Source organism: Exophiala aquamarina, assembly GCF_000709125.1.
Source record: "Exophiala aquamarina CBS 119918 chromosome Unknown aczIA-supercont1.2, whole genome shotgun sequence".
Lineage (NCBI taxonomy): Eukaryota > Fungi > Ascomycota > Eurotiomycetes > Chaetothyriales > Herpotrichiellaceae > Exophiala > Exophiala aquamarina.
This window is the reverse complement of record NW_013550586.1, coordinates 3,809,068-3,831,697: the sequence shown is the minus strand read 5'-3', so window position 1 is coordinate 3,831,697 and position 22,630 is coordinate 3,809,068. Positions and strand designations below refer to the sequence as shown.

At 51.6% G+C, this 22,630-nt stretch overlaps 7 protein-coding genes across 7 annotated transcripts; 3 read left to right on the top strand and 4 right to left on the bottom strand.

Annotated features, from left to right (window-relative positions):
* Positions 1-880: 880 nt before the first annotated feature.
* Positions 881-2,269, bottom strand: A1O9_03188 (uncharacterized protein; the record flags this gene model as incomplete). The annotated part of the gene is made up of 5 exons (XM_013408756.1): positions 881-1,614; positions 1,667-1,876; positions 1,926-2,027; positions 2,078-2,134; positions 2,188-2,269. 5 exons carry the CDS (start codon positions 2,267-2,269, stop codon positions 881-883), a joined length of 1,185 nt encoding a protein of 394 aa, XP_013264210.1.
* A 5,464-nt stretch (positions 2,270-7,733) lies between these two features.
* On the top strand, positions 7,734-10,934 carry A1O9_03187 (uncharacterized protein; the record flags this gene model as incomplete). The annotated part of the gene is made up of 2 exons (XM_013408755.1): positions 7,734-8,541; positions 8,596-10,934. The coding sequence occupies 2 exons, from the start codon at positions 7,734-7,736 to the stop codon at positions 10,932-10,934; spliced, it is 3,147 nt and encodes a 1,048-aa protein (XP_013264209.1).
* Positions 10,935-12,264: 1,330 nt separating this feature from the next.
* Positions 12,265-13,758, top strand: A1O9_03186 (squalene monooxygenase; the record flags this gene model as incomplete). The annotated part of the gene is made up of 1 exon (XM_013408754.1): positions 12,265-13,758. The coding sequence occupies one exon, from the start codon at positions 12,265-12,267 to the stop codon at positions 13,756-13,758; it is 1,494 nt and encodes a 497-aa protein (XP_013264208.1).
* A 254-nt stretch (positions 13,759-14,012) lies between these two features.
* A1O9_03185 (uncharacterized protein) lies at positions 14,013-14,942 on the bottom strand (the record flags this gene model as incomplete). Its single annotated transcript, XM_013408753.1, has 1 exon — positions 14,013-14,942. The coding sequence occupies one exon, from the start codon at positions 14,940-14,942 to the stop codon at positions 14,013-14,015; it is 930 nt and encodes a 309-aa protein (XP_013264207.1).
* A 907-nt stretch (positions 14,943-15,849) lies between these two features.
* A1O9_03184 (uncharacterized protein) lies at positions 15,850-17,058 on the bottom strand (the record flags this gene model as incomplete). The annotated part of the gene is made up of 1 exon (XM_013408752.1): positions 15,850-17,058. One exon carries the CDS (start codon positions 17,056-17,058, stop codon positions 15,850-15,852), a length of 1,209 nt encoding a protein of 402 aa, XP_013264206.1.
* Positions 17,059-17,507: 449 nt separating this feature from the next.
* A1O9_03183 (uncharacterized protein) lies at positions 17,508-19,502 on the bottom strand (the record flags this gene model as incomplete). Its single annotated transcript, XM_013408751.1, has 1 exon — positions 17,508-19,502. The coding sequence occupies one exon, from the start codon at positions 19,500-19,502 to the stop codon at positions 17,508-17,510; it is 1,995 nt and encodes a 664-aa protein (XP_013264205.1).
* A 1,177-nt stretch (positions 19,503-20,679) lies between these two features.
* Positions 20,680-22,115, top strand: A1O9_03182 (uncharacterized protein; the record flags this gene model as incomplete). The annotated part of the gene is made up of 2 exons (XM_013408750.1): positions 20,680-20,790; positions 20,844-22,115. 2 exons carry the CDS (start codon positions 20,680-20,682, stop codon positions 22,113-22,115), a joined length of 1,383 nt encoding a protein of 460 aa, XP_013264204.1.
* Positions 22,116-22,630: the final 515 nt, after the last annotated feature.

The following is a 22,630-nucleotide window of genomic DNA, read 5'->3' as shown; positions in this document are numbered from 1 at the left end:
CAGCTCCACCCATAACCGTGCCGTTTCGTCCTTATGCCTCTTGTCCCCGTTTTCGGGTTCATGTTCATTCACGCCAAGTTCAGAGCCATAAGCATAAACCCGTTAGTGGACAACGGGTGTATAATGATAGCCCACTTGTTGTAGCCGGTACTAATCCACCTTTCCCAATGATGGCGACCAAAATTTCCCCAACCATCAAAATCCAACTTCTCGAAAACAACAAGCATAATTACGCAATGTATGACTATCAACCAATTTTCCACAACTCCCACCCCGGACCAGTTCCTCCGGTAGACCAGCAAACCATTTCGGCTCGCAGAAAGTCGAAGCGGATTCCATCCCCAACAGTATAGCAAAGCACAACAAGACCAAGAACGCCATGCTTGCCAAAGCATGTCAATCAGCCACAACGGCCCCGACCGACATTCATGCCCGCTCAAGCAAAACCAGACCAGATGTAAATATGAGGCATCAGCCCCGTTTTGTAGCAGGAGAGAAGCAACAAGTCGTCCAGAATCCTGTAAGAATGATCTTGCTCCTCCCCAGCCGAGCGACCGCTTATGCCAAAAAGTCCGAGCTCCAAGATCCTCTGCTAAGCCACTTTTTTATGTTCACAACGACCCATGTACCGCTCATTGCCTTGCGCGGAGACATGAAAGACTGAACAGTCAGCCATAAACGAATGAAACCAGTGAGAAGCGATGCCCCCCCTTTGAACGCTATGCAAGAGCATCAAATAGACAGCAACATGCATAACAAATCCCCCGATCCTCACCCCCAGTACCACGCAGTGCACTGTACACCGAAGATATGCTGGAACGGTAACACAACTCCATGCATATGAAAGGCATCATACTCTGTTCATTTCTTCGTTAATCATTCAACCCCATACCGAGGTCGTGCCAATCTTGTTGTTGCCCCAGACTCCGCTTCCGGTGCCCCATGCGCCCATTCCTGAACCCGAGGAAGACTCTTTTGGAGCATTCGAATTCGAGTTTGACGACGGGGCTCGATCGCTGATCTGCTCGTTGTTTGCGAAATTGTAGCTCAGCGAAGACGGAAGGGGGGAAGTCGTACGCTTGTTGAGGGACTGATTAGGTGCTCCCTGCGCGTTTGGGCGGGACCCAATTGGTCCCATGCCCCCAGATATAGGAGCAGTCGTTGATTTAGAGATCTGTCTAGAATGGGAGATTTCTTCCCCGGAGGTTGGACTAGCCGATTTACCACTCGAGGACTGAATTGGGGCATCAAAAGACCCAAACCCTGGAGCAGCTGGGCCTGACGGAGAGTTAGCTTTTTCAGTCCTGGAAGTGTCTTGACCGGAAACAGTGTTTTGCTCATTCTGCGAAGTCTGGCCAGGAACATTGAAAGGGTCGGCTGATCTTGGAGAGGCTCCGTGAGCAGTCGATGGCGCATTATTCGGAACCGTGCCAGGCTGGTCCCGAGTGCCCACGTCCTCAATACCATAAGGAGTCTGCCCCACAAACGCGGCGCCTTCGCCTCCGTAAAGTGCACGATGCTGGCGTGCAATCAAGTCGCGGCGGCCTTCCTCACTCAGAGTGCTAGGGCTCATCGATCGATCCGACTTATTGGATGACATTTCAGCTAAAACACCTGGTGTAAGCTTAGTAATGCATACAGATAGGATACACACAAGTAATCTCACTTCGATTGTATTGTTGTTCTTGGTGATAGTTCCGCAGCTCTCGCTCCCGTTGAGCTGCCATCCTCCGCTTTGCTTGTAGCATATGATCGGCATCATTGTGTCTTCCTTGATGGCGCTGAGAAGCGTAAAAGTTCTGTAGATTAGAGCCGGAATGAGGACGGCTGGGGTCGAAATCGCCGACGGACTGTCGGCCGTGATGCGCCCGGTGTGCTGCACGTGATTAGAAATGACTATTTGCATTCGAATTGGATGATCGTACCATAGTCATTACCAGGCCGGTAAGCTGAGTTTGGGCCCTGTCGTGGCGCTGGTGAATAAAATTTCCCACTCTTCAAGAGATTATCAATTGCCCGGTCCACCTCTGTAAGATAATTAATCTGAGGTCTTCGATATTGGAGGAAGATATCACACCTTCGTATTGAATGGAAAAGGCAGTAGTATCTTCTCTCTGGGAGGTGGAGCTGGCGCCTACCAAGTTGTCAGTAACGAGAGCAAGGCGGATGAGTACGGGAGGCAGCTACCTGATCTCGACGGTGGCGGTGGTTGCTCCCAGGACGCCTGGCGCACAGGCGCCTGCCACGCCTGCGGTTCGTAGTAGGACATGGTGCCCCAGCGATGGGTGAGAGATGATGTGTATTTCTGATTGAGGACGAGAAGGTCGAGGTTCGAAATCCACGGCAGGGCGCGACTTCTGGCAGTCAGACCTGTGGTGATGGGAACAAGAGATAAGCGGATGTGCCCTAGGAGATAGAGGATGTAATTGAAGCGATGTAAAAAGGCAAGGGCACCATGGGAGAGGAAATGTAATGCAGGCAAATAGAAATAGAAGAAAGAGGGGATCTCTCTGGAGTCGTTTGGTGTGTCTGGTGCGAGGTTTTAGGTGGGGAGAAAGCCATTTTTCATGAGGATCGGCCACCCATGGGCCAATGGATTGGACAGAGGGATGGCTGAAATTGCCCGAGGCACGACCGGGAAAAGAGGCGACAGACTTACGAACGGGAACCAGGAACTGGAATCGATCGATCGATCGATAGGTAGGCAAGCAAATTACAAGCTGGAACTGGATGCCTGCACAAGGCGAGTGTTGTGTTCGGGCGACACAAGCACAAGGGCAAGGGCACTGCGTCGAGAACGAGGAACAGGGACAAGAACAGAAGCAAGAACAGAAGCAGATGGGGAGGAAGAAGCGAGGCGAGGCAGAAGAAGACGAGAAAGAGGAAAAATGGATCAAATGTCAAGCGATAATGGTGCCGATGGTGGTTAGTAGTGGTGGTAGCAGTGGTGGTGCTACTGCTACTCCAAATGTGCTAACCTCTACCTCGTAAGTGCCAACCCAAAACCAAACCCAACAGGGTGGTGGAGAAGGTGGGAGAAAAGAAATTTGAGCAGAATGGAAATGGAGAGAGAGAGGATGGTTCGTGGCTCGTGGCTCGTGGCTTTAGCCAGAGGCCCAGAGGCCCAGAGGCCCAGAGGCCCAGAGGCCCAGAGGGATGAGGGGACTCAGGGCCCAAGGGAGATGCCGAAGACCACAGCCAAGGCACCCAAACGCTTCGGGAGGACGTGGTTCTAGGTGCGGGCAAGTTCGGCTCATGTTTAAGCCCAAGCCGAAGCCCCAGAGGCCCTGACCCTCGCCAAAGTGCTTCAGAGCCTCCTGCCCTTTTTCTCATCCCGCCGCCCCGGTTGCATTTCAAAAAGGACCTGTCCATGACTTCCCAAGTTCCCACGCAGCCTGGACTCGGACAAGGCCCTTTCGGATTTCCTTAGGCCGCAAATGAAGCTAGAAAATGAAAGGAACAGACACCCAATAATTTCTTACCCACATGGCTGCTTTGCTAACCTCTATCGGCTAGTGAGTTGGCCCTGGTGGTCGCCGCGACGTACGAGTCCGAGTATGTACGAGTATGTGCGAGTTGTTCGGTATTAGATATGGGAAGGAGACTGTACTCTGTACGTTTCGGTCAAGTTGCCTGACAACTAACTAGGGTCGTAATGATCCTGATCACTGCATAAGGTAACTAGTTAGTTACCTAGGATAGTTAGAATGTTCGGTAGTGTCAGAACAGACTGAGGCATGGTGGATGGGGTATCTAATGCACAATACAGTAGAGTACTCGCAGGAATACTCAGTGCATTGTACGTCGGACCACATGGATTACCTAGGCAGGGTTACGAGCAAATCTCCTTATCCATTTAAACGGTCGGAAGCACGGCACCCACACGGAATATGCGAGAAATGATAAATTGACTTGGGTTATAAGCAGATGATCCACTTTGTTAATAGTTTCTTTGGGGAGATGAATAGACATCTCACAATCTGCTGCCTCCATCGAGAACCCGCGCCCCCAATCGCCTGTGGGCTTGTCGTAGTCGCGTACGGAGTACTCAATAAAAATACCGAAAATAAGTGTATATAGTAAGGTCAAATGACGGCTGGGTCGAGATTTACCAGGGCATTCCATGTACAACACGTTGCCCGTGCATTGTCCTCTGGGTTAGGGCGGGGCGATACAGTTCAATGATCTGCGTTGCGAATCTTTTCTTGAGACCGAGGTAACAGATACTCATCAGCAGTTGGCTGATTCCTCATTTACAAGCTGTCTGAAGAGGTATTCATTGGTCGGCGCCTCGTTTCGACATTGTGTTGTCTAAAGATTGCGCGACATATCGTTGCAGTACCGCGTACCAAGGACCCCATGCAATCGTGCGCCTCTTTTACAGCAACTGAGCCACTCTGTACTCCATATTGCTACCTACCTAGGTAGACATTGTTTCGCATGTCACTCTTGCACATATGACGCAACAATCGAGTCCATCCCAGAAGTCCATCACCAGTGGAGGTCTCCACATCCGGATCCTCGCAATATATACGAGTCAGTTGGTGAGTCTCGTAGGATGGAGGAGAGGTCTGAGAGGATCTGAGAGTCCAGCCACACCGTCATGGGTGTCTAGGTCCTTGGTAAGCAGGTCAACCTCCTCGTTGACTCGCCCGGGGCGCGTATTCCGATAATGAATGTTCCGTATATAAGATAGAATTTTGCCACTCGCAATTCCCAGTCCTTGCGGGGTTCTCTTGACCTTTAATTAGGCAAAGTACGGAGTACTCCGTACTATAGTCGACAAGAACATCTTCTGCCCCGCAAATTGCGGGAAATTGGGTGCATGGGCTGGGATCGAAATAGTAGTAATACCACTAGGGAAGCACTCCACTCCATAAACGCCCTTGGTAAATGAGAAGTTGCCTTATACAATCACTTTTCGTCCTCCGTGCTCCGAGCCCTGTGCATTGTAGGTGTGAGTCCTGAAACTCGGCTCGGAAAGCTGTACAAGTACTCGTATGGCCATTACGCGTGAGTGTGACGTTCATTTGAATCGTCCATTCAATCAGAATGAGCTGATTGGTGGAACTTTAATTAGTTCAAAATCACGGTGCTGAAATTACTGATTTCGCACATCCCCTCCCAATTGGTGCTGAAGGTAAAGGGGGTCAAAGATTGGTACATACGAGTATGCCAGACTGAGGCGAGGAAACAGGCCCGTTTCAAAAGCCCGTGAGTCAGCCGAGCACTATAATTGGCAACAGGTGTCTCTCAAGTAGTGTCGAAACCACCCATGTAGTTGATACATAGTTTTACGAGTAAGATGAGGTAATGAAGATAATGTGATGGTCTTTCGTTGCGATGGCTGAGCAGGTTCATGGCGGAGAGACAGACTGCACGTGTGATACTTGAAGATGCTGACACTCATACCCACGTGCCTATCCTGGCCTGAATCTAGAAGTTTGACAGGACAATGTCACAGTTGTGCATCGTGATGGGCACGGATGCAGAAGGTATTAGTTCTCGGGGTTGATTATCATTGATTTCTGTCCTCCATACGGAGTAACTGTCAAGATTTTTCTTCTGACAAGTGGGCGCGACTTCACAGTAGCGTGCACCTGGAGCCGAGCTAATTAGGACTAATTAGGAGGGGCACGTGTTGGGCGTTGGGGGCGGAAAGACACGGTCAAGGAAATTAACGCGATTAGGCGGGAGATATTTACACGTCGTGACAACAATAATGGAATAAAAAGTTTGTAGCAGGACACGCATTGCTCGGTCCTCCGTAGCTGAAGCATGGAATAACAAAGCCAGGCTTAGGCCATCATCCAATTGTGGATGACGGAGTGTGTCTCTCCCAGCATTTAAGCACTACTTAAATGCTCCGTATGTCGGCGCAGTATTTATTCTAGGACATGAGAGGCGTCGAGGATCACGAAGGCTGTGAGCAGTGGGCGGTGGACATATACCAGGCAATCGACTGCGGATGAAACACCTTCGGGGCGGCCCATCAGTAAGGAAGATGGGCATTGCCCGGTCTTTGTTGGAGAGCATAAGCCCGGGCAATGGAGGGGCAGCTCCAATCTGACGGTGCAGGACAATAATACAGACCAGGTAATTAAGAAGGAAAGGGCATAGAAACCAGGGGACAGGAAATAATAAACTGGGAATGCATGATACTGATCACAGACTCACCGTCCAAGCCTCACTGCTTGGTTGCAGTGAGATGCCTAGCCGGGTCCAGGAGTCAGGAGCCAGGTCACAGGTTCCAGGTACAGGTGCGATTTCTACTAAGAGGCCTGGGTATCTCCTAGTAGAAGGACCTCGTGAATTAATCGGTATAGAGCCAGAAATCCCTCGTAGTTTCAGTTGGCTTGTCCTACACACCTACCCATCAGCCCAGGAAGCACTCCGCACTCCGTGTTCTGGGTTAGCATTTGAATTTGAAAGGACAGGGCAAATCAAGGTCCCAGATCAGTTACAACTGCATCTTGGCACCCGCTGGCTCCAGAGTCCGCTCAAGCTGCAACTTGCGGGTTGCAATTGCAGATACTCCGTACGGATACCTCGTACAGTTGCAGTGGCACTTGGGGGTGCGGGTTAAGCCCTAGGAGAGCAGATTGAGTTCGAGGGCAGGTGCGGCAAGCAAACAGCCTCTAACCCCAAACCACCAGCGTCGCTGTTCACAGTGCAGGTGCAATCCTAATTAATCTGCATCCTCACTTTCTACGCGCTACAGGCAGCACCTGCACTTGCACTTTCACTTGCACAGCAGCAGTTAGGAACCAGAACCAAACCCAGAACCACTGGCACAGGTCCAGGCACAGGCACAGGCACAGGCACAAGACTCCACCCTCCACCCTCCACGACCCATCGGGCCATCACCACTCTAGGACTACCACCACTACCACTACCGCTACCACTGCTACCAACACCACCGACCGACTCCTGCTCTTGCACCCTTTCAACTTGCACCGCAACGGGCTACCTTTATATCCTCCTCCTTCTTACAACCCCGTCTATCTTGCCATCAACCTCGTTCCCTTCTCTTCATCCCTTCCTCCACACGCGTCTAGAATCCCTATACTGCTTTTTCAGGCATCCTCATATTCCTGTATACCACCAACTGCGCTATTCTCCCTCGAACTCCCCGGATCGAGTCCAATTTCGACAGCCTCAGCCCAACGACACTCCTCATTCCTCCCTGCGAATTGTTCTTGCATCTCTGCACTCTCCCTTTCGCTAGCCTCAAGTTCGAGAACCGAAATACGCCTTCTGCGCTTCCTAACCTTCTTTTGTCCCACATCATCTCCTCGTCGGCCTCAACGGGCTTACTCAGACCGTACAAACCTCTGCGTTCCCCCTGTCTGACCTGGTCCTACCGGTATCTCTTGGGGAATCTCAACATATCTTGCTGTGATCGTTGCTCGACAGTCTGCGTCCTCACAGCCGCGTTCTTCTCCCCTACACTGCAAAAATTTGCCACCAGACATTCCCATTCACCAACTTCCCGAAATCCGCTATCAGGGTCGTTCTGATATCAGCGCGTTTGGACACTAGGGCAGTGGGCCACGAGGTGCCCTGGTGATTTCGATCCCAAGTCATTGACAGAAAATTGGTTAGAAGCGTCGCTACAACTTCGAGTGCTGCATCTTCCGAGCAGTCTTATGACTCGCCCGCCGTCAGACAATGATGGACAGTCTGCCTCTTCAACGATGACCCTACCATCTTCAGTACTCCCGTCATCCAAGATGGGGACGGCTCCTGGTAGCATCCAGCGTGCCGCACCTGCACCAATCACACAGTCCAAATCTATGCCATCTACTCCCTTTCAACGTCCACAATCCCGTTCAGACCTCAGAAATTCTCCTTCCCCAGATCCTACCACAAAGCAGGGCTCTCCTCGTTCACAGCCCTCGGACAGGAGTCACACCCCACCTACCATCAGAAAACATTATGGAGGATGCAAGTATGAAACGGGTATGGCAAGGGCGAGACGGCGGGTTCCCTATTCACTTGGACCAGACCCCTTGGAGAAGGACAAGGGACAATTGAAATCCCAACTAACCCCAGATGAAGATGAGAAGTTGACCAAACACATGAATCAACTTTACCAAGATTTACAGCCAACTCCAGAAAGCGAAGAACGCCGGTCGAATTTTATCGAGAAACTGAAACGCATCCTCCTAGCAAGGTGGCCGAATTCTTCGATCACCGTCAATGTATTTGGTTCAACAGGGAACAACCTGGGCACTTCGGACTCTGATGTTGACATTTGTATCACCACTGACTGTAAAGAGATGGAACATGTCTGCTCAATCGCCGAGCTGCTCGCAAGCAACGGGATGGAAAGAGTTGTCTGTGTATCGAGCGCAAAAGTACCCATTGTCAAGATCTGGGACCCAGAACTTCAGGTCGCTTGCGATATCAACGTCAACAACCCGCTGGCATTGGAAAACACCGAAATGGTCCGCGCTTACGTCGCCATTGATAGCCGCGTTCGACCTTTAGCAATGATCATAAAATACTGGGCCAAGCGCAGAATATTGAACGATGCTGGTAAGTCATGTCCAAACCCAAAATTGGACAAGTTATACTGATTTCTCTCCAAAGCCCTTGGTGGTACCCTCAGCTCTTACACATGGATCTGTCTGGCCTTGAACTTCTTGCAAACTCGTGAACCTCCGGTCTTGCCCGCTTTGCAGCAAGCTGCGGGTCTGGAACCGAAATTTCTTGCCGGAGTGAACGTGTCTTTTGATCGACACACCGAGAAATACAAGGATTTCGGTGCGCAGAACAAGGCGTCTTTGGGCGAGTTACTGTTTCATTTTTTCCGGTACTATGGTCATGAGCTGGACTTTGAGCAAAATGTTGTGTCTTTACGCTTGGGAAAGGTGCTACCAAAGGTGGAAAAGTCGTGGCACCTCTTGCAAGACAATCGACTTTGTGTGGAAGAGCCGTTCAATATTTCACGAAATCTAGCCAACACAGCTGATGACACCTCCATGCGTGGAATTCATCTCGAGCTGCGGCGTGCCTTCGAGCTACTTGGACAGGGGAAGCTCAAGGAGTCCTGTGATCAGTTTGTCCACGCCCCTGAAGAGATCAAACCTTCCGATATATTCGTCCCTCCCTCATCTCGCCCTGTAATTCCTCAGGCACCTACACAACCGTCACGCGGAGGTCGAAATGGCGGACGAGGGGGAAGGCATGCAAATCATGCGAACCGGAGCGTTAATGGGAGGAGATCTTCCAATCCTTCTGGACGTACCTCTACATACCTACGCAATTTGCCATTTCAAATGACCACGCAGGAGCTGCAGCTTCAACAGCAACATCAACAACATCTGCTGCATGATCAGTTGTTTCAGCAATACCAGTATCTACAGCTTCAAGAACAGGAGCTGAGGATGCAGCTCCATCAGCAGAATCTTCGCCAACGAGGCCTCCTTGCCTCAGGGTACGGCCAAGCTCCTGGATATTCATCATTTTCCACCCACGAAGAAGGGTCTGATACGAACTCGAGTAATCAGATGAACGGCGTCGGCCGCGCGCCTTTATCAGCACCACTGTACCAACAGCGTTTCGCTCCCCAATCGCCTTACCTCATGGCATCTCATTCAGCTCAAGGGGTCGCTACAGATCCACCGTCTCCTCGCATCAATACGATGTATCCTGACAACAGACGGTTTTCTCGCCGTACTTCCTTGACCCAGTCCGCCACAGGCGGATCTCTGCGAGCTCATTCACAGCCAGCTCGAGCGATACCAATCCCCTCCCTCCAGCACCTTCAGTCGAGACCTGAGATGCCTGGATTTCATGATCCCTTAATGGGGCGCAGGTCGTCTGCCTCATCTACCTCTCATGAGCACTTTGTTGGGGGTACAGAAAATGCCTTTGGTCTATCTGGGGCAATGTACGACCCTGGACGCCGACCAGCAGAATATCTTGGATATTATGTTGGGCAATCTCCTTCTTTGTCTGCTTACACCCAGAGTACGACCATATCGCCCATTCCGTCACATGTTGGCCTTGCCATCCAGAATGGTGGATTGTCGCCTCGTCTCGCAGCAGCAGCGATGCGACCTTCCGGGACCTCACAAGGACCTCCACCGCAGCCAGCCACCATTGAGACCGTGCATGCATCGGAAATGGATGCGAAAGCCAGCCAAGGTGAGCGACCAGCTGTGGAAAGTGAGAGACCGAGGACAGGACCTTTAGTAGTCGATGGATCGATGAATTCGCCACGTAGAAGGCGGACGACTCGGCCGACGCAAGATCTCGACGAGCACATGAATCTCAGCGCTTCAACGTCTGAGGACTTTGCTTTCGACACACCCTCAAGCTCTGATGAAAACTCCCAGGACGCCCTTGATTTTGCGACACGGGAGAAAAGCCCATCCAACAGCCCCAGGACAGATCATCACAAGACAGGTCACAGCCTAGGCTCGAGAGAACTTTTGAATGGCAACCTACCTTTACGGAACTCGGCGAAGCTTGCGGAGGATAGCCAGAACGGTGCTCCTAGAAGTGAATCAAGCGGAATCACAAGTATTGGTATTTCAAGGAAATCCGCTAGTGGAGCGTGGCCATTAGACCGTCAACTCTCCTCGGTGGAGGAAGTTCGGACACCTTCGCCTCGAGTGGAGGGTTATCGATCAACGAGCAGTTCGCCCGTAATGACGACCAAGTCTGGATCGCCTCTGCTTAATGGCGAGGGCGCTATGCAGGTACAAGAGAAGGCGTTGGGCCTGAGAACCAATGGCACCTTTCCCACATCGGCACTCGCGTCGAACCCTGGGAACATCGTCAATTCAAATAATGCATGGCAAACTCAGAAGAAAAAGAAGAAGAATAAAAAGGCCGTCAAATCTGACACTGATGCTCAAGGACTCAATACCTCTGGTGGAGAAACCCTACCAGCCGATGAGTCCCTACGTAAAGGTGGCTAGGGGCTCCTTTGTGGATGTTCATAGCCTAAATCAGAGGCACACGGAAATTCGAGGATATGAAATCCTGCTCGAGGCGAACCTCTTGTGGAGTCAGCACAGAGAGAACTAAATATCAACAGCAAGCATCTAGTGGGTTATGTTTTTTTTGGGATATGGAGGCACCAAAATTGTTTGGCGTTTGTCAATCTAGCGCAAGCACAGGCTGCTGTGGGGCAAGGCGCATCAGCGTGGAAAGAAATTGTGGCTTTGTCTCTCTGGCAGCATTCGCAGACTGATTCGCATGGGAGAGACTTCAGATACAGGAATTTTCCGAAGGAGTTCTGTGGCAAGCGGGCCAGAGTAACGACTCGATGGCCCGAAAAGCATTTGACGAGGATGTCGATGACGCTAAGATTTCCGAGTAACTGTGCCCAGTTGGAAGTGATTGGGCCAAAGGGAACTAGAGAAGCCATCAGGTCATGAGAAGGAGTCTATTTTGTTCTCGCTGCGGCGATATGGAAAAGAAGGGGTCACAAATCCAAGGTGTGCGTGGGCGAGTCGACTGCAAACAAAAGAAATACAAGGTCAAAAACAGAGGAAGATCGGGGATGAGGAGAGGCAGAAGAGCAGCACAGCAGACTAACAAGAATGTGACCATTATTGTTAAACTATTCCTTACGCTTGTGGTAAAGATTTGGGACAAGGCTGAGTGCCTTTGGTCTCGTCGATGTAAACGGAGGACCACTGGCCCCTGAAAACCTCATACGAGTAGTGCTCCCTCTAGGATAGGTGAGGGGGTCGGGTCGGAATAATATTCCACCACTCACTACCACCAGAAGCTGGTGCCACTCGGGATCTGAAAATCTGGATCGTTCCTGCATGTGCAAATGGCCTGACCAAACCCAGCAACAGGGGCCTCCGTGGGACCGTGACGGCTGCTCAATCACACTTCCTATTCGTCCATGACAAATCTTGGGGGGCCGCTAGTCCCATTAGCATTCACTGGATTCATCAACTCAATCGCGCGTTCCTACCGAGTGTAGCAGTACTCGGTGCTTCAGAATATTATTACTGTACATACCACTGCGGCGATCTACATACATCATTACAATTACTACGGAGTATATTCTGAATAATCAGATAACCACCACCACATCTGGGTGACATCCTCTACTCCATCTTCTCCACCACTTCTCTGTCATACCACATCTCAGACCACGCTTGTCCGTTGTCCGCCCTCTCAATTCTTTTTATCTACCATCAATTCCTCTACCTCTCCCTCTTCCCAAGGAGGCTTTGACCGCGCATGCCTACACGTTAATACACTTTTCTCCTTGCACCCATCTCGGCAATGCCACTCATCCTTGACTCATCCTCCGAATCCTCTGTTGAGCCAACTGTAGATCCACAGGAACATCGAAGGAGAGTTCATCATGATGCCGATGTTCTTATTATCGGCGCTGGAGTCCTTGGTTGTGCCCTTGCGGTCGCGCTAGGAAACCAAGGCCGCAGCGTCATATTATTAGAGAGATCCTTAAAAGAGCCAGACCGTATCGTTGGTGAACTACTGCAACCCGGAGGTGTTGAGGCCTTGGCCAAACTGGGCTTGCGCCATACCCTCGACGACATTGATGCCATCCCCGTTACTGGCTATACTGTTTTATTTTACGACGAGAACGTTCGCATCCCGTATCCTGCCAACACCACGGGAGACCTATTCGCAGATCCGGCCAAAGAGAAGTTGAAACCACACAGAAGGCCTGAGGGACGAGCATTCCACCACGGTCGCTTCATATCCAAGCTACGTGCCGCTGCCCTCGCACATCCAAACGTCACGGTCTTCGAAACCGAGGCTACAAGTTTGATTTCCTCTACCTATACTTCACAAATCCTTGGTGTCCATGCTATGACTCGGAAAACCCAGAAAGACTTCTTCTTTGCGTCGTTGACCGTGGCTTGCGATGGGTACGCGTCCAAGTTTCGAAAACCATATCATCATATCGCACCACAGGTCAAATCTAAATTTTGGGGACTGGAGCTGATTGATTGCCCTCTCCCCACTCCGCAAAATGGAATCGTCTGCCTGGGTAATAATGCACCAGTCTTGCTGTATCAAATCGGAACACACGAGACCAGAGCGTTAGTTGATATCCCAGATGGATTGGACACAACATCTACGGCCCATGGGGGAGTAAAAGGCCATCTACAAAAGGTTGTACTCCCCTCGCTCCCGGAGCAGGTTCAACCCTCATTCCAAGCTGCCCTAGAGAGTGGTCCCATTCGAAGCATGCCAAATTCTTTACTTCCCGCAACAACAAATAAGACTCCCGGCTTCGCAATCCTCGGTGACGCTTTAAACATGCGCCATCCACTCACAGGGGGCGGCATGACCGTGGCCCTGAATGATGTGGTCGTTATCTCCGACTTACTCTCTCCGCAACAAGTTCCAGACCTCGCCCAGACAGATCTAGTCCTCAAGCAGTTCCGTGCTTTCCATTGGCGTCGCAAAAATCTAACATCAATCATCAACATTCTGGCTCAGGCTCTCTATTCTCTGTTCGCTGCGTCCGACTGGAAACTGAAATATCTTCAGAAAGGCTGTTTCAGATACTTCCAGCGGGGTGGCAACTGTGTTGATGGCCCGGTCGGCCTGTTGGCAGGCATCATTCAACAACCTCTTGTTCTCATTGACCACTTCTACAGGGTTGCGTTGTTGAGTATCTGGGTCCTTGTTTTAGAAAACGGTATTCTCCTCTTCCCTCTGAGTCTTGTACAGGGTGTTCTGGTCTTTTGGAAAGCTTGTCAGGTTATATTCCCCTTCATATTCAATGAGCTGAGGAGTTGATGGCCATTTGCAATATCCAGTGTACAGCACTTAATTATAATAATGCATCCCTCTGGTGTTGAGGTGTTCTGAGCGCCATTGTCGAGGGTAAAACTTGCAAATAAATGGCTTTGGGAGGCGCAACGGACTGGATGACTCTCTTGCGGTGAAAATAAGCTGCTCTCACGAGGAAGACTAATTCGTATACCAACTTAAATCAGCGGCTCTGCTACGCCATTGGTTGGTTCCTTTCCTCTTTCTAGGCTCACGGTATTTCACAATTTCCCATTCCCCTGGTGCCTCAGCTTCTCCTTGACTTTGAAGGCAGCAACCGCCCCAGCCACCAAAGCCCCATCATTATATCGACTCGGGTACAGTTCTTTCATCCTCACCACCAGCTCCCTTGCACTCTTGACCTCTCCACCTTCCACCAGCTGATCGAAATCCCGAATATACTGCTTCGAGTTTTTCAAGTGCCAGAGTCCATCGATCTCATTGGCCTGCTTGTGGCCGGCGACAACAACAGCCGGGCCCAACGACTCTACTGTTTCAATCGCTCGAATCCACTCCTGGCGTAGCGCCCTTGTGTTCGCCTCCGCTAGCATCTGGTGCACCGTGCCGTACACCACATCCCCAGCCACCGCGAGCTTTAGATCCGCAGACCACAGTACCGTGCTACTGTGCGTGTCCGCGTGCCCGACTTCGATGGCGTGCATCTTGAACGTCTCGCCCGTCACACCGTCCTTCAGCTGGAACTCCCCCGACGGAGGCAGCGGCTCCGCCAGCACGAACTCCGTGTCAATCTGCCCGGGGAACTGAGTGCCCCAGGAGCGAGCAAAGGCCTTAGGATCGGTCTGTCCACGCATCTGGGCGATAACACCGGGGGTGGCGACGGCGCGGGCCCCGGGAAACCGCTTCTTCAGCGCGTTGATCCCGAACCAGTGATCGCCGTGCCCGTGTGTGATGTAGATGTAGTCGAGCGAGGCTTTTTCACCTGTGCCCGTGGCGGACGAACTGAGCTCGCGCTCGATCCAGTCGGCGAGGTCAACGTTTTGCTTCCCCGTGATGGGTGTGTCGACCAGGACGGCGGAGGTCGAAGTCTGGATCAGAGTACTCGAGATCGGTGACCATGTGCCCCCGACTTTCCCGGACGCTGCTGTCCATGGGATCGGTGCTGCCACGTACACGGAGGCGCGTAGGGGCATTGCTTTGGGGACTGGTGGCAGGTGCGGGTCGTAATGCATGTACCACTCCAGCTGAGAAGATGATCTGCCTCGAATCGGAATCGACGGCGCGAAAAGAGGAGCGAAGCAACGTGATTGAATCAGGTATCTTTTGAAAGACAAACGGGAGGCAGGAGACAGGTCCTAAGTCAATACCGAGTCCTATGAACATAGATATTCTCAAGTCGAGGTGACCCATACTATGGCTCTCCATCCTTTATAAGCTCGGCTACGAGGGGTGTATGTAGGCATCACAACTAACTACGAAATGAGAGCGCCCAGTCCCTGGGGCAAAGTGTGAATGCTTACTGGGAAATAATCGATGGTTGTATAGTAATCCTTCTCAAACCTCGCTCGCACCGAGGAACAAAAACCGACACCCGCCTTTGAGTTCCGGCTGTCATGGTCCAATTACATACACACAGTCCACACTTCAGCTCATTGCATATCGCCATGGTCCCGTGCTGCAAACCGGGACTGGCTTTACGAAGGAACGAGTACATGGTCGTTGACCACACTGTCTGGAGCTACAAACATGTGGGAGAGGGATGGGACCGTTATGTAATTCGCTACTTTCCGCAGATGTGATGTGCTAAGTAGGATGGTTAGCCTTCTTCGAAAATTCTGTGTTTTATATCAAGTCTTCGATCTCTTCAAGACTAAATCGGTATGTGTGGAGTCTGCATTAGGGCAACACACCATAATACATAGTACAGGTCTATTGCGGGGAATGGAGAGCAACCGGCACGAGCAAGGACATGCTCTCGGACTCGAGTATGTCGTGGGTATTGTGTGCCTCGCAAGCGAGGATAGCTAGTTAATTAGAAATAACTTTCCTGAGCTGTCTACCTCCTTCAGGGAGCACAGGACACACCTTCGCCTGATGCTCTTATTGTGTGGCCCTTAGCCTCTCGAGCACGTACTCGCCAGCCTTCAGGGGCAGGAAGGTACTCTTCCCTACACAGCGCTCTGGCAGGGGCTCCACTTCGGAGTCGTAGTTGATGCTGAAGAAGAAAGGAACCGAGTATCTCTCGCCAGTGCCGGGCTTGCTCACGACGCGGTGGATCGTCGATTTGTACAGGCCGTTGGTCCAGCGCATCAAGAAATCCGCCACATTGATCGTGAGGGTCCCTGGCCGCACGGGGCACGGCCTCCAGATGGGTTGGTTGTTGGTCAGAGGCGAAGGTGGGAACAGGATCTCGAGCCCCGGGTTCGACGACGAGAGGAGCAGTGTGAAGCACTCGTAGTCCGTGTGTGCCCCGAGCCCGAGCTTGCTGGCGGCTTCGGCCTCTGCTTCCGTGCGCTCCTTGCTGAGTGCTGGCTGGCCAGGGTAGTATAGCAGCCTCGCGATGCCGCCCGGGTGCGTGGTTGCTGCGTCGAAGTGGTCCTCCTCGAGATCCAGCGACAGCGCAAACAGCCGGAAAAGGTGTCGTGCCGTTTGGAGCACCTGGCCGTAGTACTCGGCGATTTTCGCGTAGAACCCAGGCAGGCCCTGCTCCGACGGCCAGACGTTCCCCACTCCAGCCTCGGTAGGAGACATCCCGTCGAGTTCGACGTACTTCCCATCGCCACCGGTAGGGTCAAGGCCCTGTTCGTAACCCCAGTTGAAGCCTTCCTTCGTTTCCTTCTGGGCACCTCCTTTGTCGTCGGTGTTTACGTACGTCGCATCATGCGGTTCGTAACCGCGCATAAGAGGCGAGTGTTTGATGTGCAGCGCTTGCTTCTGCTCGTCGGACAAGTCATGGAAAAACCGCCGAGCCTGTTCCAGAACGCTGGCCATAGACTCTTGTTTCACGCCATGGTTGCTGACTTGAAAGAATCCTGTCGTCACGCAGGCATCTCGAATCTGGTATGCCACGGATTTGCGAGACTCCAAGGTGCCGTCAAGCGATGGTCCAATGTCAATCAAAGGCACGGTGGGCAGTTGCTCTGCCGATACTCCTGGGGGAGGTCTGGTCAGTGCACCATCGAGCCGCTTACGAAGCTGAGTCTGGGATGCCTCGACTTCCTCCAAGATACTCGGTGTAGAGTGGGAGGATCGAAAGTGGCTATTGGAGTGTTCCGGCACCGGCTGAGGGTCCAACGTTGATGTAGCCATGTTTCGTTTCTATACCTCTGGTAGACCTGGTAAGGAACGTGGCTGTGTTGCTACGGAAGGTTGCTATTCAAGATTACTGGTCCTTTTGACAGGTTTGTCACTTAGCAGAAGTGAGGATTACCGGGTTAGGAAATATTAGCAGTCACACAACTTTATAAGTGTTCGTCAGTACACAGGCTTGTTCTCCAGGAGCCTTCCGTCGTTAAACTTTGATATAATGTTTCTTGCCGATTGGGTTTGGTTAACATTGTGGGGATCCGTGCATCGGAGTACGCCGCCTTCGATAACCACGAGGCTTTACCACATGGAATAGAGTACGGCGCCCAGCAGAGCGCGCAAAAGATTCTGATGACATAAGAGTCAGGGTTTCTAGCTACTGTGCTGGAAGGGGGGGAAAGAAGACTGATACTCAATTGGTATTGGTACCACATTCCGTCTATAGTCATAAATCATCTAACATCGTTGAGGAAGAATTGGCGTGCCGTGGTGATACGAGTGAATAATTCTGGTATTATAGGAGGACTCTTCACCGGCTCAGACACTTCTAGCCCAGCCTCCCAGAGATCAGGCTTTTCTAGCTCAGATGGCCACCAGTCGAACAGAAGAAAAGCTTCGTCCGAAGTCCAGGGACCAGTCGTGCCGGCCGGACGGGCATCCGACCGCTGGTTTATCAAACCAGCCGCATTCGTCTCCAACGCTGCAGTATCAGACGCACAGCGATTGAGCTTGCTGGGCCATTTTTGCTTCGATGGGCTTCGCCTGCTGGCCAAATTCTCGAGGACCTCCAACGGACTCCTCATAATAACGCCCTCGTCTAAATCTTGACTCAAGGTTCCCCCTTGGAATGCGTTATCCTCGGACAGTACCCTGCGAAGAGCTCGTTTGGGTGAATGGGAATCTTGCAAACATACAGGCTCAAGCTGTGGGAGAGGAGCATTAGTTCTATCTTGCTCGGGCTGAGATTGTGGTATCTCAAACCCAGCAACAATATAATCATTCCTCTCGCTTCTATCACTTTCAGTGGTCCGATTGATCGACGCCCTAGTTGGACTATCCCTGGCTAGCGCAAAGTTTTGGGTCTCAACAAGATCGGGTAATAAGGGCGTATCCGGTGTTTTCAAGAGCGAAGGTGAAGGTGATCGTGTACCCGGTTCTTCCTCGGGGATAAATAGAGGGCTCAGAGCTGCAAAGCAGGTATCGACAGCTAGTTGAGATTGAATAGCTCTCTCTCCAACACAAGGATTCTGTGAAGCAAGACTGACATGGTGTGCTGAGGGTGTACTGGCGGTAGAGCAGTGGACGTCTGGCGAGCTTGCGTCGATACGAATGGGCGAGTGAGAACTCCCATTGCAAGATCTAGGCCCCCTGGGAGATACTGCCGACGTGCCATCCGTCAATCGGGAGCCAGGTCGCCGGGATATTACATAGACCAGCTTCTTTCTAGGTCGGGGCTGGCTGAGAAGTAGTCGTGCGGAAGGTGGTTCTGTTGGTCGCGACAATAAAGACACAGGGGATTCAGATTGCGGAAGTTTTCGACTTCTCTCAATACGTCTTTCCTGGTGTTGCGACCTCGCAGGCCTTGATACAATTTCCTCCCGGGAACCCTTGGAATTTTGTTTAGTCTTCATTTTCCTGTCCTCTGGAGAGATTGGTTTTGGCACGCGATTGCTAGCTCCACGCCTAGTGCTGGAAGCAGTAGACTTCCGAGGCCCGCATCGAACTTCTTCACCGGATGTGATGTCCACAACCTCCTCAAATGACATTGAAGAAGGAACTGGAGGTCGTACGGCAGGCTTTGGCGGCTTTTTCATAGCTGCCAATTCGGGCGGAGCCAAGTGGGGGGTTTCAAGGGACTTGTTGACTGTGCTAACATGAGGAACATTTTGGGGACGATTCTCTTTATCAGGGGATAGTCTTGGTCGTTTGGAGGGATTTCCAACAGGTTCGAGGGCAGTCAAGGACTGGCGATGCTCGTAAGGAGACTGCAAAGGTAACCTTGAACGACCAAGGTGGGATTGTGAAGGGCCGAGGACTTCAAGCAAAGATTTTGGGTGTCGAGGTGCTTGTGTCAGCCGCTGCTTTGAGTGCTGTGTAGGCTTGTCTGGCTGTTGTCTGTTAAGAATAGGGGCTAGATCAGTCTCCGTTTGGCCCGATAGCTCGCCTACTTCGACTATGACTCCCCGGTCGAGTTGAATCTCTACACCTTCTCCAAAAGCCTCCTCTTCTCGGTAATGAAGGTCGCCAATGTAGTTCTTGGAGTCATCGTAGACCATGACGCGGTGGTTGAAGGTATGGAAGCGGAGAGAGCCATCGTGCCATTTTTTGGCCTTCTTGTGTAGATCGCGAGTGTACAGACATCGGTATTCATGTACGGGAGCAGTATTCTGGGTGGGAGCAACAACTAGACTGAGAGTCGACTTGTGGGCGGAGGAGAGTGCTGGCATAATGACGAATAAGATTCATCGCGTCTGAACGAACGAGACGTCATGTCATTGTGTCGCGTTGCGTCTGCGTCTGGGAGCGACACGGAGTTGTCAAGGCAGGCACGAAGGATGCGTGAGGAGGACGTACAAAGTAGTAGCAGTTACAGGGAACTTGGAAGGACGGAACAGAACGAAGAGAGAAGGAAGTCGCGACTGTGGTTTAGATGCGTCACCTGTGATCGCCTTGCTGTACTCCGTACTTCGTAGTAGTACATATAGTGGAGGAGAGGGGAGGGTGTCGTGTGTACTCCCTACTTTTACGCAGTGCTCGGTAAACGTATTGCGTACGTTGTGCTCCGTGCCTCGCTCCCTCCGCACCGTAATCCAGAAGGTCTAGGTACAAGTGGGTCCTCGGGCGGAAAGTCTCAGTATCAGGCAAGGCAAGTGCCACTGGCTCGTACGTCGTGTTTTTGAATTGATTGTTTGGCAGGCGCTATGGAAATCCAGCGGGGGTTGGTTTGGCTGGTTTGCTTGCGTTACGCGCGTCCGTTGAGGCTGGCTTCCCTGCAATTGAGATGAAACTCCCATCGGCTTCCCTTGGGCCATGACTTATTATTATTTTTGTGTTTGTTAGCCTGGTGTTGTAGCTTGTAACAAGGTGGCTACCGAGGACAATTACCCATTCATCGGAATTATAATTACCATCAGGACTGCTTCTTTCAGGGGGGCACAGAAGCCACCCTTCCTGTCGTCCTTCGTATCGTACTCGTAGTTAGACAGTCGTAATAAAAACACAACATTTGCCCGGACCTTGTTTTCTGCCAGACACCCTGCATGCCATCTATGGTTCGTTCAACCTGCCACTGGCACTGCACCCTTTCTCAAACTGTTCCTTTAACCTCTAATAGCTTTTCTGATCCTCTTTCTCAACCTTGATCCTTGAGTCTTCAGACTGCTGGTCAGTTCCCAGTCTCTACGACCAATATTGTTTTTGTAATCCACCTTGCCTGCATGTCTTCACCCCTCTACTCCCTCGCATTCTCCTTGCACGACTGGAACCTCCCAACAGATCGACCCTTTTGTTCTACGCTCTATTCCGGGACAGACCCTCTCCTTCTGCCACACTGAACGTCTGTTGAGTACTCGGTGCTGCAAGAGTTCTGCCGTGGCTCGATCTGGCGGCTGCCGCAGATTCACCATGCAGAGCGTCCAGCGGCATTTTGGCAGATACATGAAGAGGAGCGCTGACGAGCATAACGTCTCCGTCCTGCTCAAAGATTTTGACGAGGCCGATCACCTGCTGGCCAAGGTCGGTTCTCTATCCCTTCAGCCCTTCACCATTCCACCGACTCACCTCCGCAGATCATTGAAGCATCTAAAGCCTGGAGCGAGTCATGGGTATCCATCTTAACCCACCAGCATCGCATCTTCGAAGAGTTCGAGACTCTCTACACTCCTATTGTCGGTGCCGGCGATGACTATCACGGTCATGTCGCGGTCCTCACGCCCCAGCCTCTCCTCCGCAGAACCAACAGAATCCAAACAGAGTACGCAGAACTGAAGCGGGACCTGACTGAAGATTTGGGTCAAGTCGAGGATAGGTTGATTAAGCCTGCCCAATCGGCCAAAGATGATCTACAGCTATTCAAGAAGACCATCAAGAAACGAGAAGATCGTAAGCTGGACTTTGAGAGATATCAAAATAGGGTGGACTCGGCCATGAAGAAGACAAAACGCTCCGATAGGGACAATGCCGCCCTTGCAAAGGCCCAGTCTGAGCTGTCTGCTGCTACAGAGGCATACCAGGCCGCAGATGAGCATCTGAGAGCATGTCTCCCTCGTCTCCTAACCTCCGTCTTCTCGCTGCTACCCCACTTTCTCGCAGCTCAGATCCAGATTCAAAACAGCCTTCTGGGACATTACTATACCTTGTTGCATTCTTATTGTTCAGAGGAAGGTTTTCCTTCTCCGGCTCCTCCAATGGATGAGGTGATAAGGTTGTGGGATGATGCCTTCAAACCCGTTCAGCAAGAGGCCGAGTCATTGCCATTTCTAGCGAGCGGCAAGGCTGTTCGGTTACCTATGAACCAAGAAAATGGCCACGGGCATGGGCATACCAACGGGTACCGCCGTCCTAGTGCCACATCGACTTTCAATCGAACACAGTCAGTCTCTCCGGCCAGAGCCTTGCCTCCTTCCCCATCATACGACAATAAACCGAAGATTGCTTCTTCACCTTCCGGACTTTCATTGCTCTCTCCACCCGCTCCCCAAGAGCCTACATCGAGTCCTTCACCATCTGCGTCTGTCTACCAGACCCCTATGTCATTCTCCCCTGCTGGACCAAACGCCGACTATTTCTCGCGTGACCGTCAACCGTCGACGACATCCGCATCATCTGCCATTTCCATTGCGCAGAGAAAGAAACCTCCACCGCCACCTCCAAGACTCCCTTCGCAACAATCATTGTTTGTAACAGCTTTGTATGACTTTGACGGCCAGAGTGTGGGAGACTTGATATTTCGGGAGGGTGACAGGATCCGCGTGATCAAGAAGACGGAAAGTACGGACGACTGGTGGCAGGGCGAATTGAGAGGCGCCAAGGGACCATTTCCCGCGAACTATTGTCAGTAAAATGTTTATCAGCCAGCTTTCCATCAAACTCGCAAAAGTTCAATACCATAACGACTTATTGTTGCATGACAGCCAGCCACGACCCCCAGCTTGATTCATTCCATTTGGAGCGTCCGCCAGTCTCAATCTTGTGGGCAAGAAAGAGCACAGCAAAACATCTTAGGATCAGCCGTCATTGAAAAATGCTTCAGAACGCGGAGCACATAACTCGTCACAAAAGTACAATTGTTGGGAGTAGGACAAAAGCGAGCATGATTGCAACAAACTGCAATAGCAGAACGACCCTGACCCAAGATGTCGAGATATCCGGCATACTATTAATAATAAATATCGATGAGCACGGCGCCTGAAGGTCCTGGTTCGAATGTAACACAACCTTGCACATTTCATGTGACTTTCGGCTCTCTCGGGTGTCATGCATCATGACTTGAAACCACATGCCGCCCAGCCGAGGGAGCGGGAGATTGGATGTTCATGGCTCTTAAATCTCTTTTCCTCATCTAAGCGCCCAGGCT